Below are 16,638 nucleotides of genomic sequence, written 5' to 3' on the forward strand. Positions count from 1 at the left end.
CTAAAATCCAACTCGATGGCTTACCTTTTTGTACAGCTTGATCCATGTGGAGTCGCCCTTTGAGTCGGTGTACTGGAGTCCAAAGAACCAAACCTCCCGCAGGCCGATCGTCTTCACCACCTGGTCAAACAATTGTTTGCCCGTCGTCGTCGACTGGATGGCGAACTCCAGTTCCGCGTCCATTGTCGTGACGCGCACATTTAGCTGGAAAAAGCCGAGATAAAGGTTATAATAACAGCAGAGCCAAGAGTTCCTTGAGGATTTTCAATTAAATTCGTATGGTGGAGAATTTTTCTGATTGTTATCTATCCTTTAACCTTTTCCTATGCAATAATATGTGTATTTGCTATTAGTATAATTGTTTCTTTGTACATATTTCTTGTAATACCTAATAGATATACATAGGTATAATTTATATATCCTATCTTCTCCTTAATCTTAACTGATGAGACTGCTTTGCTAGTGTAAATATTTAATACAATATAATATTATAACCAACCAGTTGGCTAATTCGACCAACATTTCTTTGGCTGAATTGACAGGCGGCCCATGAAGAAAATTTAAAATGCCATTCATGATCGTGGAGTGGAATACTCAAGCTGGGCAAACAAACAAGGTTCGTATGCAAAAATAAATAAATAAGTGACATTTTTCGATAGATGTCGCGTGCGCAGTGTGAGGGGGTAGAGAAGACCCCCTTTTTAGGGGTCGATGGATTAACGGGATTTGAGACACCGACATGCGAGGAGGACACGTGCCAAGAGCTCTCATTTCGCTCTGGAGGATTGGATTCGATTCGATGCGATTGCCACGACTTGGCTTGCATAAGTCGGGCTTTCGACTTAAAAGCACACACAACACACGTTTCAAATGGGTGAAATGGCCGAAACAGGGGGAAAACGGTGGAAAAGCGGAGGAAAATGGAGAGCAAAGGAGAAAGACAGAAAATGAAAGCGGACCATAGTGAAAAATCACGCTCGGGAAACAGCAACGGCAACAGCAAAAATCAATCAGGCATGACAATAGCAACAAGCTGGAAATGACCATATAGATAGTGGAAATAAATGGGGGAAAAGGTGGAGAAGGGGGGAGCCCCTCCGGTCTTATAGACCGGATGGCCAGTGGTCAGTGCTGTAGTTGTTATACAAGAGAGAGCTTAGGTGCTATCTAGCCCAGTGCGCCTGTCACTTGACCAATTTCCAGCTGCCTCTGCCACAAAGAGGTGGAAAATCGAGGGAAATTCCACCCACTTCGCACATGAGGAGGGCGCGTGAGATGTCAACTGTACTGACTGCAGTCGCTCGTTACGCAATCGCCGAATTGGGGTCAAAGTAAATGCGATCACAGATCAAAGTAGGGGTTAATATGCACCCCAGACAATGCAACCCAAATATGCTGTAAAAAAAACGATCCATAGGGCACAAAATTAAAATTATCAGCAAATGTAACCAGGCACTTGAAGTAAAATTTATTGATTTTATTAAAAAAATATTCAAACATTAACAAAAAAAATGTGAAGTCGTAAAAAGCATTCTTAGCAAAATTTTAATTATTTGAAAAACCAGAAAGATCGAATACAATACACATTTTTTAGTTTTTCGTATAATTAACATTGTATTTATTGTACTTTGTTTATAGTTTAGATCACTAACAGTTTTAATCATTTGAATAAACCTTTCAAAAAAAGGTAGGAAAAAACATTTTAAAAATTTATTTTATTCAAAAAACCTTTAAGGATTTCTTAAGAAGTTCAGAAAACTAATGCGAGTATTCACATTATTCTATGGAGTTTATTTATAAGATGGTAACTTTGAAATGTTATATATTTATCTTTGTTTTGGCTGGTGAAAATCCGGTTGTATTATGTTTTTTGTGCCATTCTCCAGGTCATGGGAAAAAACTATGCAGCAAACTTAAATTTGAAGTTCCCTGACACGCAAATTTCATCACTTTATTTGGTTTTGGCTTTCAGTTTTCAGTTTGAGCTCATTGTTTTGTTTTCGCTTTCTGCTGCTGCTGAATGCAAGTCAAACGTGACACAATGCTAGGAAATTGAAAACGTTTTTCATTTCAATCCAATTAACGTTTTTGGGTTAATGCAACCGCGGTTTCTGTTTCCCCTGGCCGCCAAAACAAGAAAGATACTTCCACCTAACTTTACACAAACACAGTAACGGAAGTTGAGGCATAACCAGTTTTTTCAAAAATGATTTCGACTTGAAACCACAAAAGTGCACACAGCAGCACCTACAAAAAATGAGGGATTTCCAGGGGGGAAAAGCGGGAAATTACTAAAGGTGTTTCGAGTTTTCCGTACCGTTTTCCGCTTCACGCTGACTCCGCCGTAGCGCGGCAAACGGACGCGGCTGTCGGAGACGACGACCATTTTGGGCACCGAAAAGGGGTTGCGCAGTAGCCTTTGAATTATTACGCTTTTCTATGCTAATCTCCGGCTGGGAAAAGTCTTTCGCCCAAGAAAACTCCACGGGAAAGCACTGAAGACACGGCGACAAAGCGGAAATTCAGCGAGCCAAGCACGACGCGTTCAATGCGATTCTGTTGTCCAGCGGCAACTGAGGAAAATGGAAAAGTCACGGCACGTTTTTAAGCCCCCAAAAGAGGAAAGCAGAAGGAAAATGAATGCTAGAAAAACACTGGGAAAAGAAAAGCGTCGGCAGAACGCAAAAGAAAAGCGGAGGGAATACGTACACCACAACAAACGTGAACTTAATTTCTGCCCTCCGAAAACGGGGAAGGGGGATTCACACATTTGTCCGAGTCATTCGTTGTCAAGTTAATATAAATTGCATGTTAATTATGCATCTAAAATTGGACAGCAGCGACCATACCAAAAAGCCGACACTCTTGACAGGCAGACTACTGACCATAGAGGTCAACTGGGTCTGTGGAACGACGGTAGGGGAGTATGCAAATGCAATGGAGGTCAAGATAATAGGCCATACACCAAAAATGCACTTCCTAGTGGACCAAAAATATATATTATATCTATAATATTCTCTATACTTATATAGATTAGGATAGATCAATATATTACAAAGATATAGACATTCTCTATATGATAAAAGGAATTAAGAAGTGCTAAGTTTTATCTATTTAAATTTTAATATTATTCAATAGATTAATTATCATTCAAAATATCTTTTCCTTTATGCATTGTTATAGATATATTATAAATATACCACAAAGATATTTGATCTTTATAATAATAAGAGTTAGGAAGTGCTGAGATTTATATATTTATCATTTATATAAATCGAAAAAGGTATAAAAGTTACTTTAAAAAATCCTAAAAGTTTTTAACCTTGTTAAAATTTAATTTATAATTGTAATAAATTGCAGTTACATTATTTTTAGCTTGGTGAATAGCTTAGACATACGATTTTTAAATCCAACATTTTATTTGACAGTGGTTCAATCGTTCTGACCAGCGCTGTGGCCAAACCCCAAGGTGGGCAAACAAATCAGCGTCAATCATACGGCGCGTTGCCTGTCAGTTCTATTTTATTGGAGCCGCTCCGGGCCTCCAAGAGCAATTAACCCCTCCCCCCCAGATATCAAGCTATGCAAACACACCAGCAAACATCCATACCTATGCCTATTGGGGGAAAACTATAGCGAAAAGGGAAAGTTATGGAGAAACCATTCAAGCACGATTTGCACCGACTGAGAGAGAAATTAATACCAAAGGGAAACGACTTCTTAAAGTTCGGTTTCACACATTGCAACTAGGAGTACAAAAAATCACACGCCAATCATGCAACATTCATTATAGAATCACTCACACACGTGATTGTAATGTTGAAAACCTAACCATCCATCCATTAACAATAAAGCCACCGGTATAAGAACTTTTTGTGATAAGAACTTTTCGAGCTGCCAAAAAGAAATCACAACATGGCAAAAGAAATTGCCAAAATGCGGGGGGAAACAGAAATGGCACGGTCAACTTTCTGCCATATCAATGACGTCGACTTTTAATCTAATTTCCCTGGCTCTGCTCTATGTATACGATGAAAATGTTTGGCAAATGTCCAAGGAAATAATAGAATAACCAACGTCAACAATTGAGCAAATATGACGTCTTCGTCTTTCGGCTGGCCATCCCCCCGGAAAATATTCTATCAGAAGATGGGATCCCTCTCTGCGATTGACGACAATTGTGGTTCAAGTGCTGTCGATAAGGATACAATTTCTGATAACTGATAGCTTACGACGTGTTCGTAGTAGTGACTATGATTTAATAACTAAACTTTGATGATTTACTATCGTCTCTCTTGTCATATTCTAGTGGAGAGACTATAGTATTTCCCTTGCCGTCTGAGCTTTATCAGTTTCTTTCTGAGAACCCAACAATATATGGTTACCATTTTAATGGAATATTTTGGGTTGGTTAAAATGCTGACTTGTCATGTTAAGAACACCATGTGTTAGGGAAAACAATAAACTAATAACTCTTTTACTATAATTCCCAAATCATTAAAGAGCTTTACTCACCGCTTTTGGAGACATTTTGAAGCTTCCTGTCTTTTCTTATCGATCGAAACGAAATGTTTTCTTCCTTGGGAATTTTTCGTCAAAACTCTTCGTTGTTTTTGTGCTGCAATCTGAAAAATAAGTACAATTATTTTATTAATAAATGTATTTAATAAATTCATAAACGAAAATAGTTAGTTCTATTATGGAAATTCCAAAACGAACTAAAGCTCGACCAAATAAAAATAGGGTTTTTATATAAAACATATTACTCAGTTCTTAAAGATAAATGGGTGATAAGTCGATGAACAATGGCATAACAATTTAAGATAAAAACTTGGCCCTCTGACGAATCAGAAAAGTATGAAAGTGTCATGTCCTATTGTACACTTTATAAACTTTAAAATAAGTTATGCATGCGTTGTTTTAGTAGCAAATCGAAAGATCACGACGTGACTGAATACAATTTCTTGCAAAATTGGCACTCTCAGTATAAATCCCGAACATATATAATAGAAACAAAATAGAAAATATATCACAGCTTGACCATGTGGTTATATCTGGTATAGATTTATAAGTATTTATGATTTCACCTGGCACTCTGACAGCAAACTGCAGCAGACTACTAAAACCGCAAACAAAAAGATACAGATACACATCAAAGTCGTTAAATCAAAGACATTTCCATATTTATGCAGCGTTAGTTACCCAATTAATAGATATAATGTATCCCAGCTGGACAACTTCCTAATGGCCAAACGGTAATGGTTGTGTTTATGGATGAGCAAGGCTGAATCACCAGAATAAAAAGGCAACAGGTAATGTATTATTGTTTTCCAGCCAATAAACTAGTGTGGATATCATTTTTCATATAAGGTACACCGATTACGGTGTTTTCTACAACAGATCTTACTAAATAACAGGTGTAATTAACGGAAACTGAACTACAAAACCTTGTTATGAAATAAGGAGTCACAAGTATCGGCTAAACGATCTTTGCCTTTAAAAATAAGTGTGTGTTTACATTTAATAATTTACTCTATCTTCGTTGTGCAACACTAAACACTTAAGGTCCGTCCAAGTTTTAAAGTTTGCTCTTCACAAATTTGTGAGCCATAATTTGGTTTTTAAAAGTGTTTGCTTCCCCTATTTGGTGTGCACTTGATATTAACATTAACAAACGGCAAAAATTCTATTTTAAGAGCATGGAAGGCTGTCGGCCACCCCAAATATGAATATCCAATTAAATTTGACACAATTGACTTTTGAACTGGTACCGTGGCACCCGAGGAGGGGTCAGGGGGCAGCGGGTTCAGCAGTTCAGCAGTTCACGTGACAAGCCATGACGTCAATGGAATCGAAATAGTTTTGCCTTTGGGTTCGCTTTTCGACTTTGACTTTGCCTTTTCCGCGTATCTTTGCTCTGACGCTCGATATTTCTAGGGAAATGCAAATAAATAATCATTGGCTGCAAAATGTATTTGTTATTCCACACTCTATATGGGGATTGTTTGGGTTTGCTGTACATTTCGGTATCCAAAGTGGTTTCAATAAGGGAAACCCCTAAAAAAAAAATTAAACATTAGACCTTCGATAAATGTAATTTTCAAAGTTAGGCTACAAAGTTAATCTATACTTATTTGAAAATACTATGCAATTTTTATAATCGTATAATATCTGATCGTTAGTACGATTTAATACGATTAAAAAGGAAACCCGAATTTCATTCTGCCAGTTCTTATTTTGGCACAGTTGCTCCATTGTTCTGCCCTCGAATTCAGATCCCCAGATGGTCGTTAGTAGTTTCCTAGGGTATCATAGGGTCGATCCCTGGGGATCCCGCTTTCCCCTTTGGTTTTCAAAATAATATTCGAGTTGATGTGGTTCGGTTTGCACAAGTTATGACATCATGCCACATTTATTATCGCCACTGCGTGAACTTGAAGAGGGCTCCTCGAAAAAAGTGGAATGAGCTCATGGTTCTGTTTGGTTTTTTGTCAATGGGTCGGTTTTTTCTTCTTTTTTTAGTTCTCTGCTAATCAACGGCCTCGAATTCCTTTGGCCTGATATCCGAATTCAGCGCAATCGTGTCGCCAAGTGAACCGAAATCGGTAATTAAGTGCATCCTGCTTCTTTTCTTTTCAGGGCTTTCAGACATTCTTTTTTTTGCTTTCATGAATGAAAGCGTCACTTCCTCTGATTGTGATTTTATTTTATTTAATTTAGATTTTTTTCAGCACTCTTGCTTGTTCACATCAGCATAGATACACAAACTACAAACTACATACTACCTTTGATCGTTTGCCGCTGTGGCGGAAATGATTTGGCAAATTTATCTGTAATTTATACAGAAAAACATTTAAAACTTTAATCCGAATGCCGGTGTAACAGCCACACACAGAGAGGAAAACTATCAAACGCCTCAATTAGTTGCCATATGTATGCTTTTATGTGGCCACTTTTGACCTGGGGTAGTATTAATTGAAGTTTTAATGAAGCATTCTCTATGTTCCTTATAGCAGTACAATGGTTTGACTTTATAAAGGATACAAATTAAATTTATTAAATATTTAAAAATGAATTTATATTTTTCTATTCCACAGCTCCTGCGTTTTGTAATTATTATAATTTTGCTAATTAATGGACTTGCTGTCACTATTCTTCCCCTATTCCCACAATCATTCAATTCATTCAGTTGAAAAACAAACGTTCGCGTTTACATAACTTCAGTTTCGCTTTTTGGAGACACCAGCCGCGAGATCGAGCCAGAGATTCCCCCTGGAGAGCTTTGTCTTGTTTATGTTTAATATCCATTAACTACATTAATGAGTCAAAGTAGAGACGGCAAAAATCACGTTTATTGTTTGACCAGCGGAACACCGCACGAAAAACACACGAAAACACACTTAATGAGGGGGAAAAACTGTTATTGCGCATGCGCAACGCATTTTAAAATCCATCAAATTAAATGGAGTCAAAAGAGGAAAAATGAGAAGTTAAACCCCACTCCGCCCGCAACTCATCGCTTTTACTTTTCTTCACGTTCCTCCTAAAACCCTCATAATAATGAGCTTTAAATAAAATTATGTCTGGCCCGTCCACTTTTAATTTCAACAATTATTTGTCTTCATTTTTAGGGTTTTTTCTCTTTTGTTTTCATGGCGAGTTGATTTTTCCTCCCCAATAATTAAAATGCGCAACCGAAGGCAATCAAGCGATCGGCCAAAGCAAACTGACCAAGTAAACTATATGGGATGTATTTTATGAATGGAACCGGGCGGCAAAACAAAGCGAGTAAAAACAAACCGAAAGCAGCAGGCAATCTTAATATCATTAGAATTTAGCTTGGCTTTTTGTTTTTTGTAGCATTTATCCAGGTCCTCACAGCTGTTCATTAAGGGCTAAAACAGCTACAGCGAACAAATAGACCAGAGAACAAAGATATTAATCAAGTTGGCGGCAGTTTTTCTTTTTTTTAAAAAACAAAAGAAAAACATTTTAACGTGTGGAATAGCAGATACCTCGCAATTAAATAAAATAAAAGAAATATATTTTTACAATACTTTACATTTGACAAGATATGAAATTACTTACAACCTTTCGTACTTTATTTTTATTGTATTAATCTAAGTTGGTTAGCCAATACCCTAAAATCTCCCCAAACAATTTCTGATTAGCAATCACAGTTTATGGGACTCTCTAAAAACTAATATACCCTTCTGACCAAAACTAGAACGTTCATTTTGCTTCCAGGGAAAAACAAAACAAAAATTTGAAAAATTAAATAACAACAAAAAAAGACAGAAGACATACTAACAAATGTGACGATTTAATGAAGCAAATTAGGCTTAAATGTTCTAGATAGCAAAGAGCAAACAAAATCGCGCACGTAAAGAAAATATATGACAGCGGCGGAACAACAATAAAGGCACACATGGAAGTCCGCAGGGGGGAAATGATGGGGAGGGGGGGCGGAAAATGAGACACCTCACGAAGGGGAAATGAAAACATCAGCGATGCCACAATTAACTCGGCACGCAAATACATTAGTGATTCTCTCACACACGTTTCCCCCGGATTTGTCCCACTGTCCGTGCCCACGAGGCCCACTGTCCATGCCTTTCCGTCATGTCTGCTTTTTAGTTTTTTTATTGTTTTTTGAAACTGCCAACTCACAAGCACAATTAGTTCTTTTGTGTCGGGGATTTATTTGCTATAGTTTTTTATTGGGGATTATAAATGAAAGAGTGACCAGAGTGCTTCAAAATCGGTTTACCAACACTGACATTTTTACGTACTTTGAATATTTTCAAAGTTTAACTCTTTTTACTGCAAAACTCGAGTTTTGAAAGACATAAGTCGATTTATAAAGTTAACAACTCGAGAAGTTCGAGGCAATGATACGGCTCAATGACTATCATCTACTGGATGATGTGTTTTTGCTACTCCTTGGGGCGAAGCTCCGTTATGCAACCATACAACCCCCGCCCACAATCGATAGATTGCCGTTAATTGTTTTTGTCAATTGTCAACGTACCGCATGCAAAACACACGCAAACAGATACATTGTTGGCCATTTGTTGGTTTATCTAGCTGACAAATTTGGCCCCCGATTTTTGTGGGGGAATTAGGGAAGCAGGCAGATGAGGCAGTCAATCAATGGAAAGTTTTTGTGAGAAGTAATTTCACATACAGCACAATAATATATCGAAATGTGCTGGTGTGAGCGGGGTTACCCTGAAATTTTCATGTTATTTGAATCGGTAATCTTAATTGGGTCAAATTACGTAAGGGACATTGGGAGCTAGCTTATCAGCACTGGCCGACAATCTTTACCAATTATATTGCGAGTGGACATTAAGCACGTTCTGGTGTTGGAAAATTTCATTGTTTAAACAAAATAGAATTTGTTAAAAAATATAATTGGGTTTACAAACTATTATTTCTACTTCCTATTTTTAGCCATTGATTTCATATTTCAAGCATTAAAAAAAAAATCACAATATCGTTTTAAACCAATATGCATTCCTAAATCTCTGATCGCAACTGTTTGGTTTTATTACCTTCCTTTAGTGCACAGATACAAAGTACGTGAGTTGTGTCGGATCGAAAGAAATTGGTTAATGACTTTCGGCTTCTGCCAAGGCAATCAAATCGAAGTGCACGATTTGTGCTCTTTGTCGTGTGTTTTACAACACGTAGAATAAATTGGTAAAAATGGTAATAAAATCAAGTTAATGTTGTTGCAGTCACTTCCGCCCGAGGTAACAACAACGACACATGGTGACCCAACAACGTTTACAATAAAATCATGTGCATATCTTATCTAACTTCACATTCACACACAAAACACACACAGTCGCAGGGCAATTGGCCCAAAAATATTTTATTTGCCTCACCGAACAGGAAAATAGGTAGACAAAAACAATGGGGGTAAATTAAGGGGGGAAGAGCAATTAGAAATTGGCAAATGGAGACCAAAAACGGAACCAACTCATGATAAAAGTTGGGGGATATCTTGTCATTAGCACACAAAAAATAGCAACAAAATGATCACCCTGAAAAATCAGCAAATAGAAAATTGAATGCCAACATTCAGGGCGTCAGACACAGGCAATTGGGTCGCATGTTGACAAGACATCATCAGCAATATATCAACCCCATCGAATCGAAATTGATAAATAATAGATTGTTTGGCACATGCCCACAATCGAAAGGATTTCCCAATACTGAATTATTTTTCGGGTGTTTGCAGAGATACCATAAATGAGCTCACATTAAGTATTCGTGGATCCTTGAATACTAGGTCGAAAGCCTTTTATCACCGTTTCCCAACACTGCATTTTTACAAATCACAAATGTTTTAAATTTGCAAAATATAACTGTTTTAGTTTAGACAGATCTTTACAACTCTAGTATTATAGAAACGTTTACCAACACTATGTCTCTCCAATAACAGTGTTTCACTATGAATGAATGGTAACACTTTAAAAGACGTGTTAGATTTATTGGAGCAATAAAGAATGTGTTAAATTAGTATTTATACGGGCATATTATTTAACCTTATAAGAACATTTAATGTGGGACGTAAAACCAAAATAGTTTCTAAAAATAAACAAATTACCCAACAGTAGCAAATGTGAATTAGCCAGAACAAATTTGAGAATACCACAATTATCGGGTAACAAAACCAATAACACTGAGCACTTGACATTCCGCAAGTTTTAAATGGGGTATTATTCATCGCTAAATTCCCAAACTAGCAGTCAGAAAATAAACAAACCCCAGATAATGTTAGAAAAAATAAAAACTAGTTACCAGGCAACTATTTTTAGAGATTCTTCGATGGGGGTACACACGTACTTGAGCATGTATGAACATGTATCTGAAATCAGGTACAGTCACCGCTGGAGTATGTAAACACGTTACTCATCCGCCCCGTCACTCGTACTTTTTTATTAGGCCAAAACTGCGCCCACTTCTTGCCCTGGGTTATTTACGGCTGTTTGCCATGGCTAATGCTTTCGTTTGCAGTTCCACAATTATTTGAAAGACAAAACGTTCGGCAATTGTCAAATAAATGGACAGAGGGGTTTCTTTTCTCGTTAAATTTTGTTCGGTTTTATTTTTTTTTCGCCATATAGATAGTGTGTTATGAAACGCTGACAATTTGCATGCACTGTGCGACGAGGCATGCTTTATGATGCAACCTACTGATAGAGGGGGACAGACAGGTGGATGGCTCCATCTGCCATTAGTTATTTTTATGTCCGTCGTCCGCATATTATTTGCAACTTATTTATGACTGACGGACGGTTAGGTTAGACAACGACAGCCTCGGCTTGGCTTGTTAGCTAATTTCATTCCATTTCATTTCAGTTTATTTCTGTTTATTTCGACTCTCAAACACACTCGTGCAAATATTGCTAACAATAGCGATAGCGGTATACAGGCACAGAGCTATAGAGCTATAGAGCTGTAGAGATGGAGACAGCCACTAAAGGCTGAGGAGTAAATAATATGCGTGACATTGGGTTTTGAGGTTATGCATACGTTAATGTGCAGCCCCAACTTCAATTGTTGTCTTGACTTTATTAGTTTGCCGACAATGAGATAAAAAAAACAAAATATCTAAGAAAAAACTGTTGATAAATGCATAGGAATTTCTAAACTCTTAGTCAGCCAAATTAATATAGACTGGATTAGTGAATCAAGTTCATAAAACAGTAAGTCCTAAGCAAAGATTGTTTTTTATTTTGATTTTCAAATGACTCACATTGGCAGCAAATGTGTTTTTTAGCGACTTATTTCAATAATACGGCGTTTTTGAGTGTTTTTCAACACTACATTTCTGTTTTCTGTTCTCCTAACAAATTCCAACTTTACATCAATCTCTGAACTGCCAGAAATATATAAAAGTGGTTATAATTTATAGTCCCCAAATTCCCCATTGACCAATATTTTTCCCGATTGATTTATATGCAGTCAGCAAAGCACGGAGGAGAAAAAAACCAACAACTCACAGGCCATTAACAAATAAGCGTTAATGAAAATGTGCACACAGGCAAACAGTCGCACTCAGCATCACACACACAGCTGCCATTAAAACAACATTAAAAAGTAAAACAAACAGCCATGGCAACTAAATTTTTCTACTTTTTGTTTTCCAAGTCGCCGCTGGAGATGATTACATTTCGATAAAAAAAACAAAAACAATACACCGAGGGGAGTGCGAAAGAGACGGAAGATAGCTCAATGACAAGGTAAACACACACACACACTCTCTAAGAAAAAACTCAGGTGACAATGCAGGTGTGCAGCAGTGTTGTAAAGAGCTAAGCTGCGGAAGTGTTGATTAATTGCCGCACATCCGTTGTTGGATAATCATCCTATACTACAAAATAGTACATTTTGATATTTGTTATTCCTCATCTTTGACCACCATCTAAGAGCAGACAATATGTTTTAATTTTCATTTATATCTCGTAATATGAAATTAAAAAAATTATATATTTTTTAAAATGTTTTACTTTTCGCATTCATTGGAGAAATTCAACTAGCCGTTTTTAATGTGTCTAACATTAGAATTATGGAAAGGCACAAAAAGTGCCACATTAACAACAATTAAATTATCAATGCCTCGCAAATTAAAAACAAATCCAAGCATTTTTATTTAGCATCTCTCGGACTCGTCTCCATTCACGTTTCCGCAAAGAGGTCAAAATCTTGTTTTATATATTTCACATTCATTTCTTTATTCTCAATTATTTTCAGTGCCCAAAAAATATATACATTTGCCATACGAGATTCATTTATTTTTACTTCTCACTTATTTGCATTTTATTTTTTACCCACACCTCGTTTCACCTTTTAATTTTCCCTTAATAGGCTGCGTTTCTTGGTAAAATCTTGACACCACCTGATACCTGAGTCATAGAAATTTCAATCGGCGTTAAATTTAATTTGACGCAGTCCCACAACCGCACTTTTGCCTTGGTAGATTGAAAACGAGTGTGGTGGCAATAACAACAACAAATCAGAGAGCAAAGCAAACAATCAATTGCACAATTAGTCATTTCTTCAATTAACAATTCACTATTTTTAACTGTGCGCCAGTCAATGATAATGCCGATGAGGATGACGATTACGAGGTTCACTACTATATGAGCTTTTGGTGGTGAGCTCAGGTTTTAACAATTTCAAAAAGGCAGGCGGCAGCACATCAAGTTATTATCGTCGCTAACTCAAGCACGTGCACAGAGAGAAAATACCAGATATTCAAGGAGTTTAACGAATGTCTGAAGGGCTGATATTACAAATGACTCCAGATTTATCAAGCAAAAATCATATGGTGGTAATATTATATATAAAAAATAACAGATATTTGAGAAATTTAATAAATGCGTAAAAGGGTTAATAATAAAACACCATCAATAGGTGGTTTTTATTTAAAAGAAAGCCAAAGTATAATATCATTAAGTAAGTCTAACACTTGAAATATATTTGCCAAAGTTACATACCAAATACTGGTAGTGTTGTATAAGATTGCGATTTTCTCAGTGCACACCATGAGAAATTTATCGTATTAAAAAAAGAAAAATATTTTACACCTTGAACTTTGACGCAACACGAAAGCGTCGCTGCCTCAGCCGACGTCGTCATTTAACTTGAAGCTTTGAAGCTCGAGTGCAATATGTCTGGCGATCTTTCAGGTATACCCCTGTATATATCCCCTCCCCCGCCCCCCTGCCACGCCTCCAAACCTTCGTCGTACGTGGAAACGTGCTCATACATACAACTCAACAACCAGACAAAAACCCTCGCACACAGGGGCACATGTAATTGAAGTATTCGAAAAACAGAAAAAAAGACATAATAAAAAACAAAAGACGACGAGGCATGAAAAGCAAAAGAAGCAGATGCTGCCTAAGCTTGTCTTTCAGTTTCTCGGATGTGTAGTGTGCATTTTGTGAACAGCGAAAATAACATCATGAAAACAAGGCGGTAAAGGGTTAAGAAGCCGAGATTACCCTATGAGCAAAAACTATCTTATTTTAAAAGAGTATCTGAAGGATGTGCGTAAGTACTTTCCAGATAAAGGCAGAAAAGGGTTAGGAAGCTGAGATTACCCCGTGTGCTGAAATCCATTTCATAAGAAAAGTATCTTAAGGATAGACATTGACTACATTGCATAAAATGTCTGCATTTGAATTTTAATAAATTGCCTAGAGATCTTCCACTTCTTTTTTTGTTAGATATTTTTTAAAAGTATCCACAAAACCTATTTATTTAAAATTCTGAAAATATTGTAAGGTATACAGTAAATCTACTTCCGACACCCCTTGTAAAGCGTGATCAACCTGTTCTTTTATTTATGGCTAATTTCGTTCCCCCCAACTTTTTGACATTTTCAGCATGGAATTCGTGCTAATGACAAATACAAACAGGAATTGTTTTTTCGGGCGAATAATGCAAATGAGGTAAAGTTATTGAAAATCAATGAAGCGTCATCAAATTGTTTTTAGAACTCTTCTCTCAACTTCTACTACTCAGTTAACTGACCTTCACAGTTGAGCGTAGAGAATTCTGCCATTCAGTTAGTTTTTACTTGGGTGCGGCCACAAAATTAACAACTTTTGGAGGCTGAGAGACACAACAAAAGAAAGCTGCGGAATTTTAGCAATGCGGCCAACGATGGATGGCCAATGATCTCCGCACCTCCTCCTCCACCGCCTCACCCCCCCCCCCCCCCCCCCCCCCCACATAAAAGCCAGCTAGACAACAAACAGCTTTTCCTCCAACTCGAACTCAAATATACCGTGATCACTCAACAGGTGGCCTTTGGATTTCAGGTGGATTTACTAAACGAGTTTTGACTTTGGAGTCAACTATTCACAATGTAATTAGGCACTAAAGATACCTGCTTCCCTTAGAAATTGTCTAATGGGTTCATTCTACTATGGTTTTCCTTTCATAAACATGATTTTCTTTATTAGAACTGATACAATTAATTTTTAAAATTAAAATTCATACAAATTGGCCTCTAAAATGCCATTAAAAATTATTTGAAAATTTCAACAACCCAGCGATGACTGTATCTCACTTTTTAAGCACGCGGTCAGCGTCAGGTGTAGATAAAAGTAAGCTTATGCACCTGATAAAACATTTAATTTATATACACAAACACACACAGACATTGCAGAGAAAAGCAAAAGCAAACTCCACAAAAAATGGCTTAATAAAATGCTGAAAATGTACGTTAATATGCACTACTCTATCATTTGAGAAATTAAAAAGCGAATTTAAATGCATTGAGACACGCGCGCAAGTTGGCAGCGGCGCAGCTCAGCGATCGCATGCCATGGGCGTCCGTCCCCCCTTATCCGCCCCCCTTCCGGCGCCACAGAAACCCGACCCATAATAATTACGATTTGGATGGGCTTAAATCAACAGTTTAACCTGCATTTGTTTTACTTGGATATCTTTATATTAAACCAAGAGCTCGAAACTATTTTATATTGTATCTTTAAGGAATGAGAAACTAGTGATATTAATTTACACATATGATACAACATAATTTTCTGTTTCAAAGGCATTATATTAAACCAAGAACTCTTGGCTATTTAAATGATATCTTTAAGAAATGAGAGACCATAGATATAAATTTGTAAATATGATAAAACATAACTATCATTTTGTTTGTATTGATTTCAAAGATCTTAATCCCTCCCAAGTTGAATGCCTTTTAAACTATTTCGTTGAGGCAACGAAAGCATTTGTTTGTTATTCCGAAACCATCATAATCGATTCGAATAATCGCCAATTATTTTGGCATCCCCATCGATTTCTTGGTAAAACCTTATGCAAGAGGAAGTTGTTCCCCGATCGACTTCCATTTTTCCACTAATTTGACATCGATTGCATTTCGCGACAGTCCATATAAAGGCGGTTGGATCTTTTTCCTGTCGACTTTTCCGACTTTTCGCCATCGCCATCGCAAATAGCAGTTAGTTTCGGTTTTGGTCTGGGTTTTGGTCATTTACACTGTCCACCGGTCTTTCAACTTGTTTATGAGCAGGGTGCAAAAGGGGCAGGGGGAATGAGGAGGTGTTAACCTGCTGCAGAGTGTGTGGCATTACAGTGAGCCCTCTCCTTTTGGCAACCCTGCTAGCTCGAGTTTATAAAATCAATGGAGTAAACATCACTCGCTCATGTAATGTATCTTTAATTATATAAAATATATATTTAAATCATCAAAATTAAATCGTTCCATAGATATGGACTTCGATATGGTTAAACCAGTTTCTAAGGATAAAACAATAATGCCGAAGAATTCGCTCCACTTCTTATATAATTTATTTGTCTGTGCGTTTATTCCAGGGTCTCTGCTTCGACATTTTCGAGGGATCACTGTACTTGCTGACGCTTTTTCTGCTGGTCAGAGATTTTGCTGCTCCTCTGCGCTTTTGTTGCTGCCTTTTAGAAAGTATGTCAATTTAGAAAAGCCGTTGACTGTCCACCTCTGGTCACTCACACTGGCACACACACGCACACCGACACTCACACAGGTAGGTAACACACACTGGCCAAACACAGACACACTCACTCAATACAGGTGCGCTTAACTTTAGTTTTAGACTTATG

General features: G+C 37.2%; 1 protein-coding gene and 1 long non-coding RNA gene across 15 annotated transcripts in view; one reads left to right on the forward strand and one right to left on the reverse strand.

Annotated features, from left to right (window-relative positions):
* The window catches only part of Moe (moesin), a 28,566-nt gene that overhangs the window by 3,924 nt on the left and 8,004 nt on the right, over nt 1–16,638 (reverse strand). For 9 of the 14 annotated variants that reach the window (XM_017081700.4, XM_036820845.3, XM_036820844.3 and 6 more), the window contains 2 exons: nt 4,516–4,625; nt 25–204 (listed from right to left, as the gene is read on the reverse strand). In XM_017081700.4, the coding sequence (XP_016937189.2) occupies nt 25–204; nt 4,516–4,530 (195 nt within the window). In that variant the 5' untranslated portion in view covers nt 4,531–4,625. Of the gene's footprint in view, nt 1–24; nt 205–2,317; nt 2,402–4,515; nt 4,626–16,638 lie in introns of those variants that run through there. The other 5 variants (XM_017081702.4, XM_017081701.4, XM_036820846.3 and 2 more) reach the window with 1 other exon arrangement.
* Nucleotides 13,497–14,732, forward strand: LOC118878342 (uncharacterized). Its single transcript, XR_005014860.3, has 3 exons — nt 13,497–14,073; nt 14,409–14,474; nt 14,548–14,732. It is a non-coding gene; the product is annotated as an uncharacterized lncRNA (long non-coding RNA).

The sequence above is a fragment of the Drosophila suzukii genome, chromosome X, assembly GCF_043229965.1.
Source record: "Drosophila suzukii chromosome X, CBGP_Dsuzu_IsoJpt1.0, whole genome shotgun sequence".
NCBI lineage: Eukaryota > Metazoa > Arthropoda > Insecta > Diptera > Drosophilidae > Drosophila > Drosophila suzukii.